This window comes from Phytophthora cinnamomi (assembly GCF_018691715.1).
Source record: "Phytophthora cinnamomi strain GKB4 chromosome Unknown Contig17, whole genome shotgun sequence".
Classification (NCBI taxonomy): domain Eukaryota; phylum Oomycota; class Peronosporomycetes; order Peronosporales; family Peronosporaceae; genus Phytophthora; species Phytophthora cinnamomi.
In genome coordinates this window covers 2027039-2044180 of record NW_027150950.1, presented here as the reverse complement: position 1 = coordinate 2044180, position 17142 = coordinate 2027039, and the positions used below count along the sequence as shown (strand labels likewise).

General features: G+C 53.6%; 2 protein-coding genes across 2 annotated transcripts; one reads left to right on the top strand and one right to left on the bottom strand.

Annotated features, from left to right (window-relative positions):
- Nucleotides 1–14175: 14175 nt before the first annotated feature.
- IUM83_04893 (Sirtuin family, catalytic core small domain) lies at nt 14176–15773 on the top strand (the record flags this gene model as incomplete). Its single annotated transcript, XM_067928996.1, has 8 exons — nt 14176–14218; nt 14385–14463; nt 14547–14886; nt 14953–14993; nt 15056–15230; nt 15295–15330; nt 15415–15474; nt 15555–15773. The coding sequence occupies 8 exons, from the start codon at nt 14176–14178 to the stop codon at nt 15771–15773; spliced, it is 993 nt and encodes a 330-aa protein (XP_067796204.1).
- Nucleotides 15774–15834: 61 nt separating this feature from the next.
- Nucleotides 15835–16962, bottom strand: IUM83_04892 (CILIATE-E2/CILIATE-E2-UNCLASSIFIED protein kinase; the record flags this gene model as incomplete). Its single annotated transcript, XM_067928995.1, has 1 exon — nt 15835–16962. The coding sequence occupies one exon, from the start codon at nt 16960–16962 to the stop codon at nt 15835–15837; it is 1128 nt and encodes a 375-aa protein (XP_067796254.1).
- Nucleotides 16963–17142: the final 180 nt, after the last annotated feature.

Here is a 17142-nt window from a genome sequence, read left to right as displayed (position 1 = left end):
AGTAGTGAGTCAAGTTAGACCCACTACACCTGGTAGCACTTTGTAGTCCGTCCAACGACCGACTACGTGACGTTCGTACGAGGAGTACGAACGCGGAGCGGAGAACCACATGAGCACGGAGATGCCCATGGAGAGCTCCAATACGCCTGCAACGCATGTTGCACGCGCTGACTGCCCCCACCTGTCCGACCCAGAGTGGGAAGCCCTCCAACGACTGTCAACAGTAATTGGAGAAGCGGCGATAGCCACGATGCTGCGTACGCTATCGCCGACGGAGCAACATGGTGTTGCTCTAGGATTCATCATGAAGGAGCAGCGTGATGCTGCTTCCTCAGTGACGGCGTCGTCAGGGACGACACCGCGTGCTCAATCATTGAAATTGAGCGTAAGCAATTACGTGGGAAGAGAGGGCGAGCCTCTCCTCCGGTGGCTTGTCGAACTCGACACAGCCATAGCGGCTCGACGCACCGTCGACCCGCTGTCGAAGGTCGCGTTCGCCATGTCCTGCCTTGGCGGACGCGCAAGGAGTTGGGCGTATGGGCGCCGACTCTCCGATCCTACGTGCTTCAGCACGTACGAAGTATTCAAAGAGGAGCTCAGACAAGCGTTTGAGCCCCCGCAAAACGAGTTCCGGTCGAGGGCGGAGTTCCTCGACCTTCAGCACGGTGTGGCGATGCGGGCTCCAAAATCAGGGAATAGCCTTGCGGCTAGACCTCGATCTCAGACCACTCAACCCAGAATCTGAGATTAGATCTCAGATCCCAAGCTGGGTGAGGCGTGTGTTCCTCACTCTTGCAATCCCTTGACTTGGTTCTTCCTAAGGCTACGCTGTGGGCCCAGACTTGCGTCGGCCACACCAGCTGCCTCCGAACTCGACAGTTCCCAGATGCCCCCAGACGAAGCTTGCTCCTTGCTTGGAAGGCCCTTGTACGCACGTGCTGAGTCCGCTGTGCCCCGTTTTCTTGAATATAAACACGTTCACTCCACACACACTTAGTCCACTTCTCTTCTCAGGCCCTTGGACTCTGGGCCTTAACAGCCTCCTCCTTGCTCAGCGACTCCGGCTTCGAGTCGCTTCCAGTCACGACACTTCCTCCGGCGGCTCAGACTGAGAGCCGCACAACGGTCTTCACTCGCCCCTCAGACCAGAGTGGCCCCGAGAGTTGGCTCGGTCTGAGCCTGCCTTGATCCAGGGTTCTCGCTCTGCACCCTGGGACTTCCGCGCACCACGCCTTGATGTAGGCGACACAGCGAAGCTGGGAACCACTATCCCAGACTATTCGCGCCACACGGATACCACTAGCAACCCCAGAAACCACTATCCCAGGTGTTGCTCTGCCGAAACCTCAGAGCGGAGCACCTTCCGCCCGAAAATATGAAGCACCGCCAGGAAACCAGCCAACCAGCACGAAAACCAGCAAAACCAATGTCCCGCGTGTGGAAATACAACAACGAAGGCAAACCGGGCCGAAACACGAAAAGGCTTGGTTGTTGAACTTGAATTTATTTGGAGTTAGCTGAGCTTGACCGTAGAACACTCGTAGCGACTCCACTTGACCTTGCGCGCGCCGCCGGGGCCAGGGACTTGGTCCCTGTGTAGCAACACGCCCGTCGGCGCAAGACGAACTCCGCAGCTTGCGATCTTCGGGGCAAAACAAACTCTGATTATTATCATGCACATGCACATACAAAGGGCCTATCAAGTAAGGGTGCAAACATCTCCTGGGTACACCTTGAACAAGGGTGAGACACCCACTAAGCTACTGGCTTGGCGGCGCCCGTGAATGCGTGTCGCTGCCTTGGCGTCCTTCCGCTGGCCTGTCTGGGTCAGTCATCACTTGATTACACTGATTACACCTGGGTGCAAATCAGTGATATCCTGATTACGCCAGGATCTTGTGGCCGGGATTGGGCGGACTTGGTCTGTCATCACCTGATTACACTGATTACTCTGGGTACAAATCAGTGTGTAATCAGGATGACGCCAAGATTCTGCGGCTCCCGTTGGCCCAAATCCATAGGCGACTGGTCAGGCCGAATCTTGTGTGCCCGACACCAGGGGCCGAAAAGCCACAACGGGGCGACCCTTCAGAGCGACCTTCCAAGCGGCAACCGCCAACTCCAAAGAGCAACTACCGCAGCTCCCAGACCGGCAATGTAGCCATCGCTTGTGTACCCACTTCATATGCGAGGCCACGAAATCATACTTCGGGCTCTGCAGGCACGCTGTAGGCTTTTAGTCACGTCTTAGGCTTGGAGCGTCAGCTGTCTTTCACCAGTTGCCACTTATCCTCACGAACATCGTGCATCCAGACACCAACTTGTGCCCACAATCACCGTGTCTCAGTTTTGGCACAAGTTGAGGGACTGCCGGGCTGAAAACCTGAGCTGGGGCAAAAATACGATGTTGATTCCATACCCCGGCTGTCCAACCGATTTGACATGTCTCAATTCTGGCTCGAATTCTGGGACTCTGAGGCCGGGAATCTGAGCTGGGGCAAAATTACGATGTTGATTCCATATCCCGGCTGTCCAACCAATTTGACGAGTCTCAGTTTTGGTGCAACTTCTGGGACTCTGAGTCTGGGAATCTGAGCTGGGGCAAAATTACGATGTTGACTCCATATCTCAGTTGTGGCACCCCAAAGCCGAGATGAAATCAGACGCCGCACGCCACGCCCTCTTCCCAGACCCCAGACTGCACATCTCAGGGTCTGGTCCACAGGCAAACCTCAGACCGAACTCCAAATCACCATGTCTCAGACTTTTGCCACCACTCTCAGGTCTCAGAACTCCGGGCATTCCAAACTGTGAGATCACCAATCTGAGACCTGAGGTCTGAGACTTAAGCAACCATGGGACTTCAAATCACAAATCCAGAAGGCCAGGGCTCAGCTCTTCGCCCAGAGTCCGATTCAAGGCCTGGAACCTCAGATCTGTGGCCACTAGAGCGATTCTCAGACCTCGGACTCCAGACCGAATTCAAATCTCAGACCTGGGGATCTGGGGTCGCCGCAACTCGACGTTCGCAGAGCTCAGTTTCCAGATGTAGCCAGCACAACTTGAAGTATGTACAAAAACCAGACTTGGGTCAAGAAATATCCACGTTTCAAGTGACATGTGGCCGGTACGTGGTAGGGTTTGGGCTTCTGACTGATGGGTCTTGGCCAAGAATTGGCTCGGACCTCGTCACAACGGTAAGCATGACGTTCATGCTTACGCGCAGCGTGCACGATAGTTGGTCTCAAATATCATGGCTAATCCAATTGACGAGGCGACCAAGGTCGTCACGTTCATGAAGGGACTTATGGATGGGCCATGCAAGAAGCGTTTAGCCTGCGGTATGCTAAACTCCATGCAAATGCGCCGAGACCACTACCGCGTCCGGTAGCGAGGACGGGAGGTCCGGAACCGATGGACTTCTCGAACGCAACAACTGCTGGTTACCAGCAGCAGGGAGGTAACGTGCGATGCTTCCGTTGCGGAAGGATCGGTCACTTTGCACGGGAGTGCACAGCTCCCATGCCCCCTGCAGGAGGCCGTCGTGGCGATGCTAGGCATCGCCGCGGACCAACAAAAAACGCGAACATCCAGTAGGCGCGGGGCGCCCTACTGGTAATGCAGTCACGCGTGCCGACATCGGGCACGCGACACTGAGGACTGCAGCCCCCAGTGAGACTAGCTCTCGCTGCAAGAAACAAGATGACAGGTCGAACCTAGTCATCCTGACGGTTTACTCGAAGAGAGCGAGTGACTCTCTTCGAGCTTTGGTAGATTCAGGCGCGTCGAACAACTTTGTTCGACTACGAAGCCTGCCGAGACTTGACTTCGAGGAGGTAAATGTACCGCGAAGTCTTCTGGAGGTACGACTGGCAACAGATGCCATCGTGACGACCGAGAAGCGCGTCGTGAACGTGCGCCTCTCGTACAAACAACGAGTGTTTGTCGAACACTTTATCGTCCTGGACCTGGACGATAAGTTCGACGTGGTAATGGGCATGCCGTGGCTTGCACGGCATGATCCGGTGATAGACTGGAAGAAGCGCACGCTCGTGCGCTTCGGATGCGACAGCGGAACAGAGAGCGATGGCCCTGTTACCGCAGCGCACGCACCAACAGGTGCGCGCGGCTCACCAGTCGAGACAGCGCTTAACGCTGCTGTCCCGGAGTGCCCAAGAAGTGCGCGAGGGCGCGCACAAGTGAGACCCACGTCGGCAATGCTGCCGACGTCGGAAGAAAAAGATGTGTTGGTTCCGGGAACCAACACCCACGTTCAAGCGTGCAAGGGACAGTCCCTGACCCGAAGCGGTCAGGTCGACAACGACGCGTCGGCTCCGGGAGCCGACGCACCCTCGGTCATGAGGGGCTCCGCCAATGAATGGCGTCGAGGTGACAAAGGCTTGTCAACTCCGGGAGTTGACGCTGCAAATAGTGCGGACGGTTGCAAACATACCGCACTGACGCAATTTGCATGCTGTCGTGCAGCCGGGCTGCACGACGAAGCACCATGCGACGAAGCCGGGCTTGATATCGCGCGCCCGCAGACAGGGTCTGCCGGCGAACAACTGTCCGCGGCCGGGCCTGGACCAGAAGAACAACTGTGCGGAGCCCGGCTCCGCACAACAAGAAGATGGTGCATGCAAAGAACGCTGCGCAAGTCTCGGTCCGGGATCGAGCCGCAACAAGAACAGTCTGCTGGGCAGGCTGAGGCGGTGACGCCGGACGTCTAGACGCTAAGCGTCTTGACGCGCACCGATACTGGATTCCAGTATCGTGAAATGGAACTCGCTAGTCCTCCGACGACGGCGTCGGAGTTGACTTCGCTTCCAGCCATGAGCTGGAAGCGCTTCACGCGCGACTTGCACGATGGACGCATCGAGCAAGTCTGCGTTCTTTCGGACAGCGAAAGAACGGAGAGCGAGAGCGAAGAGCTGAGGCAGCTCTTCATGGGAAGTACAACTGAGAGTGAAGACAGTCTCAGTGCAAAGACGAAGCGAGAGCGCTTCGAAGAACAAGGTTGGGACTCGTTAAAGTCGAGTCCCTATTACGAATTGTTGAGGGAGTACAAAGACGTACTCCCGGAAGAGATTCCTGCGGAACTTCCGCAGGATAAGGGCATTCAGCACGAGATTGATCTCGTGCCGGGCACGAAGTATTGTGTTACGCGGCAGTGGCCACTGCCGCGAGAACAAGTAAAAGCGATCGACGACTTCTTTGAAAGTCGTCGCAAAGCAGGACAAGTGCGGGAATCAAAGTCCCCGCACAGTGCTCCGACGTTCTGTGTCAAAAAGCCACAGGGCGGATGGCGCATCGTTCATGCGTATAACAAGCTGAACGATGCGACGGTACCGGCGCAGACGCCGATACCGCGAAAAGATGTTATCATCGATTCGATGGCCGGGAGCACCGTTTACAGTGCTCTCGACTTGCGAGATGGATTCTATCAAATCCTAATGCGTGAGAGCGATATCCCTCTCACGGCAGTGAGCACGCCAAGCGGCATGCTCTGGGAATGGCTAGTAATGCCACAGGGACTTAAGAACGCCCCTGCGACTTTCAACAGGTGCGTGACGCACTTATTGCGCTCGGTGCGCGACTTCGCACCGAGCTACTTCGATGATGTGTTCATCCACAGCCAGGCTGTGGACGGGAAGACCGTCATTGAGATGCACCGGGTGCATCTCCGAAAGCTACTCGAGCTTATGCGAAAGCATAAGCTCTACGCGAACCTGAAGAAGTGTATATTCGGGGCGAGCGAGATACCCGTCCTCGGGTGTCTCGTAGGGAAGAATGGTGTTCGCCCTGACCCGGAAAAGGTCAGGGTGATCAATGAATGGCCAACGCCTTCAAGTGTCAAGGAACTGAGGCAGTTCCTTGGCCGTACTTGTGCAAGTACGTGGAGGATTATGCGGGCAAGATCCGCCCGCTGTCACAACTTCTTAAGAAAGAAGCTGTGTGGAGATCTGGACACCTGACTGCCAAACAGCCTTGATACAGTCAAGCGTGGGCTTGATTGAGGCGCCGATCTTGGCGGTGGCTGACCAAGATCGCCCATTTCACGTCGTATGTGACGCATCCGACTTCGCGATCGGATGCGCGTTAGTGCAGCACGATCACGAGGGCCGTGATCGTGTCGTTCATCACAATCGCGTCAGCTGAAGCCAACTGAGCGCAACTATCCGGTGCATGACAAGGAACTCCCTTGCCATGAAGTATGCACTCGCAAAGTTCTGAGTGTATTGCTTGGGGAGTAGACCATTTTGTGGTCTGTTCGACCATGCTTCACTGCGCACCGCTGTGAAGTCGCCATTACATTTCACAAAGAATGGCGAGATGGCTCTCATTCTTTGTGAGTACAACTTCCGGGTCGAATACAAACCCGGAAGATTGAATGTAGTGGCCGACGCGTTATCACGTCGGCCGGACTATGCAGAAGCTGCTGACGTCAATGACATTGACGCCATAAGATCGCGAGCAAAACCCACATCATCTCTGTTGGATGATGTGAAGGCCGCGTACGCGCACGACGCGGACGCGAAGCTCTTGCTGGCCTATGGCACAGCGCCTTCTGACAAGTCCGTCAGAAGCTGCCTGGGCACCTGAGCGCGTGCACACTCGCTGTGTAACGAAGGACTGCTACTCGGAATGACGACAACGTGATCGCGTTGTCGTGCCAAATGACCATGACCTGCGACTCAGGATCATGTGCGAGTATCACGATGCGACTGCGGTCATCTCGGACGTGAAGACATACGTCCTTCACGCGCGACTTCTACCGGCACCACCAGTATAAGTGGCAGGTGCGCAAGTACATCCGTGCTTGCGAGGGTATATAATGCGGTCGCGCAAGTAAAGCCTGCGCCATTCGCGCAGGCTAATCACTACCGACTCCGTCGGAGTGTTGGAGATCCATGTCTTTGGACTTCATCTTTGGTCTTCCCGGACAGCGGAGGAACACCGGTGTTGTGGTCTTTGTAGACCGTTTCAGCAAGATGGTACATCTTGCTGCGGTGCCAGCAGAGGTGACCGCGAAGCAGACGGCCCGTCTGCTCGTCGACATGGTGTTCAAACACCATGGCATGCCGTCCGACATCGTGTCGGACAGAGACCCGCGCTTCACAGCGCACCTGTGGCAAGAAGTGTTTTACACTTCTTGGGAGCCAGCTTTCCATGTCGACTGCGGATCATCCGCAGACGGACGGTCAAACCGAGCGCGTGAATCGCGTGCTCGTCGATATGTTGAAGAGCTACGCTCACTCGTTCCAATACTGGAGCGAGTGCTTACCGATGGCAGAGTTTGCCATCAATAACTCAGTGCATGCCTCGACAGGGCATACACCGTTCTACGTGAATGCCATGCGGCATCCACGTCTACCGAGTTTACTAGGAGTGATGGCTCCCACTTTAAGTGGGGGAGGATCTACGACTGCAATACAGCAGCCGCAGAAAACCGCTGACACTTGCACAGTGTCAGCTGCAACAATGGACAAACCACGTGAGTCTGCGCAGGGCGCAGACTCCCCCAACAACAAGGCCAACGACCACGGGTCTGCGCAGGGTGCAGACACCGCAAAGAACCACGCAGAGGCCGGGCCTCTAGCGGAGAGCGAGCTGAATGACTTCAGCTCGGATGCAATAAACTTCCTTACCAAACGACAAGCCGTGATTCGGTTTGTCCAAGACACAATAGCAGCTTCTGTTGATCAACAGAAGCTGAACGCAGACAATGCGGGCAGAGGCAACACAAATGAATTTAAAGTTGGTTCATTAGTTTTGTTAGCTACACAAAACCTGCCTAGACATGCAGTTTCGGATTTCGGAGCAAGCAAGCTTGCTCCGCGCTTCATCGGGCCGTTCACTGTGTTGGCACGGCACGGCAACGCATACACGCTAGACATACCGTCTAGCATGCGCCTCCATCCGACCTTTTACGTCGGACGGCTGAAGCCATACCGGCAGCACGAGCCATCTAGCTCGGCTGACCCGAAGCCTCGGCAGAAGCCGAGGCAGAAGCGGAGGACTTGGCCTCGGCGACGAGCAACCTCTCCTCCAGCGCGCGGACGCGCTGGAGCAACCCCTTCATCTGGGTCCCCAGCTCGACCTGGATATTCGAGGCGGTCTGCGAGACCGCCGCGACTTGGGCCTTCTGGTTCGCCAGCTCCTGCTTCAGGGCGGCGAACTCAGCGCCAGACGCTCCACGACGGCCACCCGGTCGTGGAGAGGCGCATACTGATCAGCCCGGGGCTGATCATACCCGGGCGTGTTCCCACCCCGCCACCGCCGATCCGTGACGCCCGCGGCTCAACCCGCTGGATTGTTGAGCGGATTGTTGACCATAGTATCCCGAAAACGAACCCTCAAGGGGCTCGTTTTCGTATTCGTTGGAGAGGATTTCCTCCCCATCGAGATACATAGAGCCGCGGAACGTCTTGCTGGAGGACGTTCCGGAAATGGTGAGGGCGTACGAAGAGCAGTACGCGCTGGCGCAGCGGAAGTAACACGAGCGCTGCGATCATCGCTAGCGCCCGAACCCTTACGTGCTAAGAACTTAGCACGGAGCTCTGAGACTCTCGGGCACACGGAACGACGTGTACCCGTTCAGGTCGCGGTCGCTCAAGCGGACCGCGCCTGGAAAGCACTTCGTGCACTGAAAGCCCTCGGGCACAGCGCACGGCACATTTGCCTCCTCAGCAGCAACATGAAGTTGCTCCAGCTTTCCACGCTTCGAGTACGTCTCGAAGCGATCACGCGCTTGCTTAATCCGATCACGGTAAGCACTCGGCCTCTTGTTGAAGTTCTCAACAAAGGCGTTCCAGCTTTGACAAAGTGCCTGCCATTCGGGCACTTTGCTGCGAGAAGAGGTCTTCTTGCTTAGAAACCATCGGAGCTCATGAAAGAGTCCGATGTAGTATCGCGCCTTTGATGCGTTTCCGCATCAAAGTGCAGCTCGGCAACCACAGCGTCATCTTTGATGGCGCTGCATACGTACAGCGGCACCTCATTCGGAGGTACCGAGTTCCCAAACCGGTCCGCGATCTCGGACGCGGACGGCATCCATGGATCGCGCGCTGCAGGCGCAGCGCGCGGAGAGCCTTGAGCTTTAACATCACGCGCTGCAGCAGCAGCGCGCGGAGTACTGAGAGCCCCAGCTGAAGCGAGTGGGGTATCACTCTCAGTACGCGAACGCTTCGAACTCGAAGCGTCCGATTCGTCCCCCTTCACGCGGGCGAACGTTCTTGGCGTGAGGGTCGAGCGATTCGCTCGACACTGAGTCTTTACGCTTTGAGGGCGAGTCCTCCTCGCCCTCCATGTCTTCATCGTCGTCGTCGAAGTCGACGACGTCACCGTACTTCGCCTTCTGGCGTTCGAAGTAGTCGTCGATGGAGAGATGACTCCCCATCGACTTTGCGGACTTCTTCTGAGGCGCGCTCATCGTTGAATGAGCGCGGATTTCTTCTCAAACGCGGAGAATTGACGAATGGTCAATTCCAAAGATTGACGTGCGGGGACCCCGCGCGTCTAACCTATAAGGGGGGATGGTGTAACGGGGTTACACGTACAAGTGGCTGCAAGCCACTTGTGAATTTAACAGATAGGTTATCTGTTAAACGTTTTGGATACTTCCTCACATTGGTGTAAGACACACCGATGGATACATTGAAGTGGACCACCACAGTGAGTGGTCCACACATACCAAAAGATCCTATTGGTAGAAAGCAGCATCTTTCTACCAATCAGAGAGTATGCATATTAGCGGGGCTCTGACAGCCAGCCGCTGCCAACCCTTTCATAGATGATAAACAGTTTTAGCAGCTTTTAGAGGAAGATCAATTTACAAACAATACAGTTCTCATTTTACCTAATCAAAGTCACTTGGAATCCTTTCTTACTTAACTTATATTTGTGTATTCAAATATAATTAACCTAAGTAATTACTAAGTACTTACGCTTCCTCATACACGTTGCGCAACGTGTAAGCTAAAGTAGTGAGTCAAGTTAGACCCACTACACAGTGAGCTGCTCTCGCAGCTGCGAGACCAGTTGGTTATGCTCCCTGAGTTGCAGGTCCTGGCACCCGAGTGCAAGATCGAGGAAGCCGCTTGATGTGGGGGTAATGGGGCCTCTAAAATCAGCGATTAGAAACAGTAGTAGTAGATGCACTGGCGGTACTGCTAAGGAAAGCGTATTCGTGCGGTTAACTCAACTATTGCATGGGAGTCCATTACAGCAAGAACTGTAATCCGTAGCTTCGAAAAGGCTATTCCGAGGTATCCGGAGGTATTAGGTAATAACCATTTGAAATTGAATACCTTTTTTTGAAATTCATATGCATTTATGAACGGTCTCTGTACAATTGACCCACGTTTTGACCATTGACATTTCCTGCCGGATTTTTTTGTCTTGCACAGAGTTCGTCTAAGGGAATTTGCCAATTTAGTGCACTTTTCAAAGGGCATCAGTCAAGGCGCGGTAGCCGAGAGTCTACTATGAGTTTCAGTGTGCAATATGCATGCCCAGACAGGTGTTTGTTTACTCTCTTTCACAGAGTAATTCTGGTATGGAGAGGCTCTTATTGGGTAGTTTGGATGGACTGTAGTGAATGGCCTATTTCCTGCTGATTGCCAGTTTAGTGCTCCTTTTTATCTTAGTATTTGTATGAACCAGCAATTCTCAAACTGGGACAGTGTTTCTTTCGTTCAGTGGTTAGGTAACCTATAATACACGATAAAAACGCAAACACATCAGTATTGAAAGGATATGCATCTTGGAAATAATTTGTCATTTCGACAGTGCTGACAGCTCAGTCGGTTAACGCCGCTGGCTTGATGAGGGCCCTACGGGGAGCAGGGTTGTCGCGGGTTCGAGTCCCCTCGGACACGTTAATTCTCCGCACTGTTATAAAGGTACGATTATCTGCTCATCTGTGTGTGCAATTGATTTCCCCACGCATGGCCGGCTTCCCGATAAGCTGTCGCCCCATTATCCACTCACAAAGGTTTTGCTCTGCCTCAGCTGTCAGGCGTGGTTGAGAGCAACGTCACTGAGACTCCATCGATTCGCCTTTCTTGCGCTTGCCTACCCACTTAATTAGCTTGCGGTAGAGTTTAGCTTGCTTTTGGTGTAGTCTCCGCGCTTCTTGGTCATGATTCTCGGGGCGAGGCAAGTTGGTAGTGATAGTCAAATAGATAAGCTCATGCCACTAGTACTAACTGCAAAAGCAGACGAGACAAATCGGATGGTCGAGAGTTAGCCAACAGGAGCTGTATACATAATGGCAGGTTTTACGGTTTCGAATATTTCATCCAGTAATATACCAGAGCTCGTAGGTTTTTGGCGTGATTGGTCGTTTCTATTAGTGCACTAATATGCTTCTAGTGCACTAAATTGGCAAATTCCCTTATTTACTATGGAGGATGGCATTAAGTGATGCCGGATTTCTGCGTCGTTGTCTGTACCTCGAAAGCTATCGAAATGACACTTCATTTCCATTATGGAAGGCTGGAAACCAACTCACTGCCAGACGCCGCAAAGCGGCGATCTACGTCGAGGTCCTCCTGTCCTCCTGTACCATCAGTGCATCGCCGTGCGCATCGCTCACTTTCATTCGGTCCTGCGTCGGCGTCAGCACTACCGGTGCAAGCAGCTAGATCGCAGCTCGAGCACACCCCAACTATCAGCAATGGTATTCTTTCGCCGCTTCAGCCACAACTGCAGCTCCGTCCACAGCAGCAACAGCAGCCGTCCCATCAATCGCAGCAACACATTTCAACAAACAGTCGATCGAGCACAATATGATGTCGGCCTGCAGCTAGTCTGAGAAGTGCGGATGACAACGTGATGCACCGTACGTTGTGCTCGAAGACGTCATCCAGTACGTTGCATATCATGGCGTAGCTCAACTCAGGACACCTTGAACAGCATATCGAGGCGAGCTTGGCCAGCACTGCGAAAGGCTACCTGGTGGGGCTAGGCAACAGTACTCCTCGTCGGCTCCTACGTGCCACTCGCTAATGCGGAGAGTGCCGCCGCACCAAGCATCTTGGGTGAATGGCTGGGTAGTGTTTCTTACACAATCGCGTAGTATAGTTTTTCCAAGTCAAAATCATGTGGAGGTTCACGGAGGTTCACGTTGCGTTTAAAACGACTTTACCGCCCGTGAACGTTCAGATCGTAAACCGATTGTGAAGCTGAACGTTCACAGCCTTAATTACATGTACACTGTAGTGGGGATGATGAAATGTTCCTTAGGATTTTAATGGCTACCATGTATTAGACCACATAAAAAGCTCTTCTACTACATGCACACCATTGCTGTTGCTCTCCCATGCTCTCCTTACAACATGATGTACCCTGCTATACATGTATAAGACGACCCGCGTGGCCAGGTAACCCGACTTGGGTTTCACGCAATCGCTGCAGTGTTGGATAAAGCCGCGGCTTTATTTTCGGCTTTTCGGCTTTATCGATTTTTTAGCCGATCGGCTTTATAATTTAGCCGCGGCTTTATCGATAAAGCCGCGGCTTTATTTGTGGGGCAAGTGGCGGCCAATATCCGGACATTACCGGACAAATCGTACCTAATTGGGCTGTCGGAGCTGGCCGTGGAAACTCCAGCCGTCGAAACACTATCACTGACGTCATCCCCCCGATGTCGGGTCCTCGCCACATTGGGTCTGGGTATAGGCCGCAGGGCGCTGCGCATCAACGCTTCGTGAAGAGTAACACATTCAAAGGGAGGAGGGACAACCTTGCGCAGTGTGACTGCCTCAAGGAAGTACTCACAACGCTTGAGGTGGCTCACATAGTTGGTATCTCGCCCTATGACGATCTTGGGCGCGGGTGCAGGATCAGATCTTTGTTCGTCGCCGTAAGCTGCATGACAATGCTTGCACCAAAGCTGGAGCCTGTCGCCCTTCTTCGGTAAGCCCGTCTCAATGAACTGCTGCCGCTCGTAGCCCTGGAGGCGCCCCATCGTGCCAGGGTAGGCTTGTTGTATGAGTAGGCTGGCTGTATACTGATTTGGACGGGAACTTGAGGGGGGGGTTGTGTTGTGGTGCTCACCTGAGCAGGAACTTTCCGAAACACAAACCCCACACAAATTAGCCGAGTATACAAGTAGGTATAGCCTCTCGTATACCGTTGTATAGCCAATCTCGCGGAGTTATCTTCGGCTTTATAGGGCCGGCTCTATTCGGCTATTTGAATTTGCTTGCGGCTTTATCTAGCAAATCGCGACAGAGCCCTGGACGAAATAAAGCCGCAAGGGTGCGGCTTTATCCACACTGATCGCTGGGGTCCTGGACTCATCTATCGTGAAAATCACGCAATCCAAACAACAACAACCGCAGTCCTGGCACGTCATCAGTGTTTAACTTGGCTCGAATCAGGTCTAACAATACAGTATTGTACTTGCTCTCTTGACTTGAACTCCCCAAAAACGTCCAGATGCACTCAAGAAAGCTTTGATACTAGCCTGATAGCGGTAATTTCAGGGCTCGATCGGTCGGTATGAAAGCCGGTGCCTTCTATCCTACCGCCGTCAAGACACACTTCACAAATACTTTTACCACAGCAGTGAATCGCCCAAGACACTGCCATGCGTTTAAACCACGTAGTCCTACTAATCACCTATGCGCTCCTCGCCGGAGCCGACACTTCCAGAGCTGCCCAGCAAGATCACGTTTCGGAGAACGGCGTTGCTCGCGCATTCGACGACGGGGAGAAGCGAATCCCTGGTCCCCGATTCGTGAGGGCCGACACGACTACAACTGTCGGCGGCGAAGAGAGAGGGGGTGAAGTTTACCACTTGAGCAAAGGCGAGAAGGTCATCGCCTTCGTGAAGGACATCATCCCGCTCGCAGTTCGAAACGCCAACGCGAATACCGCTGCCAAGGTACTGAAAGTTCAGGGAGTAGGCACAAAGCAATCCGCCGTATTGAGGTGGTATATGGAGCTAAGAGCGAGTGCAGGCAGGAGACACACACTCAATGGCAAACTCATCACTCAGTAAGCGCGGAAGCCGGTTGCAGTAAGGGCAATCCAATGATACGCTCGAACTTTGTCAATGATACCCTATTGTTTTTCCATTTCCTAATTTGCGTACCTTTGCTACAATTATTCTGGTCCAGCCGACGGCACTATTGCACGGTGTAATTTACACCACATTGGCCGGCCATGGAAAGCGGCGACCCGCAGCAGTCCTGGCGCGTGGCTGCAGGTGCGTCTGAGCGCTTCCTTGCATCCACTGCCATCTCCTCTTCCCGACGTGGCGTCGTTCGCAGCCTAACTCGCTCTAGAACGGCCGCAATCACCCTGTAACATTCAGTTTACACTTTTCGGTAAACTAATCGTGAAACACGCGTAACTTTTGGTGTTTCACGCAGAGAAACTGGCCGCTGCCGACTTCCTCTTGCTTGCCACAGGCGCAGGCTTCTCCGCCGACTCGTCGCTGCCCGTCTACGCGTGCGGAATGCTGCCAAAACTCCATTTGTTACAGCGTAGTGGTAAACCAGACGAGTGTAACTTTTTGTTTACCTTGCGAACAGGGACATCGCCAAGGTGGCCGCCTACGAGAAGATGGACGTGGAGTACCAGGACCTGTGCGACCCGTACATGCTGGAGCAGGACGAGGAGGTTTTCTACGGCTTCTGGGGCAGCTGCACCAACTCGTACAGGGACACCAAGCACCACCGCGGGTACCAGATACTGCGTCGGTGGAGAGACGCCATTAGGGACAAAGGCAGCGCCAACGCCGGTAGCAATACAGACGAGAAGCGCGCGAGCTTCCGAGCCGCGTTCGACCGGCTGAAACAGTGTGAGGCGCTGCCGGCGGGGGTCACGACCGATTCCGTGACCAACGACCCGTTCTTCGTTTACACATCCAATGTGAGTAGATACGATGGCTTGTTGGTGGGGTTTGTTGTTTTTGATGGGTTTTCGGTGCGGGTGTAGGTGGATTCGCACTTCCATCGCGACTTTGACAGCAAGGAGGTGTATGAGTTGCACGGCAGTGTCGAGACGTGGCAGTGTGCGGGGATGTCGAGACGGGAGCCAGGGAGCCGTGCGAGAAGATCTGGAAGCTGCCTGCGGAGTTCCGCTTTGATCTGGATGTGGCGACCATGAAGGCGCCCGGCGCGGAAGCGACGACGTGTCCGGAGTGTGGAGGCAAAGGACGCCCTAATGTGCTCATGTTCCATGACAGACAGTGGATTGCAAACACAGCAGAAGAGGTGAGTGTCGAGATAGTGTTTGGGTTTGGAATTGTGTGCTAACTGTTTTGGTGCTGTGCTACAGAACGGCTACATTGCGTGGGAATCGGTGATGGAGGTGGTAAGAGAATAAATATGGCAGCGTGGACCTATCTGCTCGTACATGTATTAAACTATCGTTGTGCCTCTTTTGATTTCATTGCAGATGCTGCAGGAGGATCCAACACTTAATCTTGTTGTCCTTGAAATTGGCTGTGGAACGCGCGTAAGTGCGCTAACTGGGACCACTGCCGTAGCATATCTCGAACATTGCACTAATGACCACCCTGACCGCTTTCATTGTAGGTCCCGTCCGTCCGAAGAGAGACCGAGATGGTAGTAGCCGATGTGATCGAAGGATGCGGGCGTCCACAGGCCACGCTCATCCGAGTGAACCCGGACATTCCGACTTGCGACAACCCTTTGATTCTTGCGAACAACCGCTTTGTCCCTATCCGTTCCAAGGGATTAGAGGCTTTAGAAGGTATCGATCGGGAACTTACGAACCTTCGTCAAAAGGCTTAGGTGGGAAACGTTGAGCAGATGCTAGCTAGAGCAGGTAGACAAACAAGTTTTTTTTTATGTTCTATGTCGTGATCGGATTCGTGGCGTCGATGTTGTACTCGAAACCAACAAACTTCTCCTGGTCTTCAGCTGAAATCCGCTCTGGTCGCGAATTCACACTGAGTACGTCGTCGAAGTCCTGGGCTGCAGTATCACAATTGGCCTTCTTTTCGTCTACGACAGGAACAAAGGGCGGTGCTAGTGTGCGTGCTAGATATCCATCCCAGTCAAAAGTGCGCAGCCATTCGTGCTTCTTGATCTCAATAATACCATCAGGACCCGCACCCAAGCGCTGAAACTCGATCGGATGCAACAATCCTCGTAGAAACGAGCGGCAGGATTGTGACAGCCTTGCATTGATACCTGACGTGGAGTCCAGAAGCTCAATCGGGTAGTACTTGTCGTATGAGCTCTCTGTAAACTCTTTCATTACGTCCGGACACTTCTCCAGGTGCGACCGCACGCCTCCATTCCACGGTCTCCTTCCTAGCAGTAATTCGTACGTCAACACTCCTAGACTGAAGTAATCCGAAGGCATTCCGTGCTCTGTAGAGCCCCGAAAAATCTCTGGTGCCATGTACGCCACTGTCCCGCTACGGCTCTGGAAACGCAGATTGGACGTCTGTACTGAGATGCCGAGGTCTGTTAGCCGTGGGTACCCTTTTTCGTCGAGGATAATATTTTCGGGTTTTACATCTCGATGTAGCACCTTGAGGCTGTGTAAATACTCCAGAGACAGCAGAACTCCTGCCGTGTAAAACTTGGCTTCTCTATCTGGAAACCCATCTTTGCGAGTAAATTCAAGGTGGTATTTGAGATCTCCACCGAGCAGCAGATCCATGACGACGTAGCAGTTGTAAGGGTCCTGAAAGGTGTGATGCATCCGTACGATTAAGGGGCTATGGACCTGCGTAAGTAGATTTCGCTCGTTCCAAATCATGCTGACCGAGTTTCGGTTGATGACCGTGGCCTTTGACAGGGTCTTCATGGCGAGCCACTTTGTCGGACTAGACTTTTTCCGGATGACAGCATTTACTTTGCCAAAACCACCCTGGCCGACAATTCTGTGGATCTCAAAGTGCTTTACGGAGATGACCTTGGGATCGAAAGGCGTGTTGTCACCACTCAAGGAGCTGCAGCCGGAGCCCATGGAGACCACCTTCGTTGGTTGACCCCCGTCGGCCGAGCAGTTGCTATTCTGGTGAAGGTCCGCGCCACAATGGCACCAAAACCGCACCTGTTGATTATCCCAATGATGCTTATAGCGACAAGAAGTACCAAAAATACTACTAATGATGAGACCAGGAACTAGGATGGTGGTATTTACCAA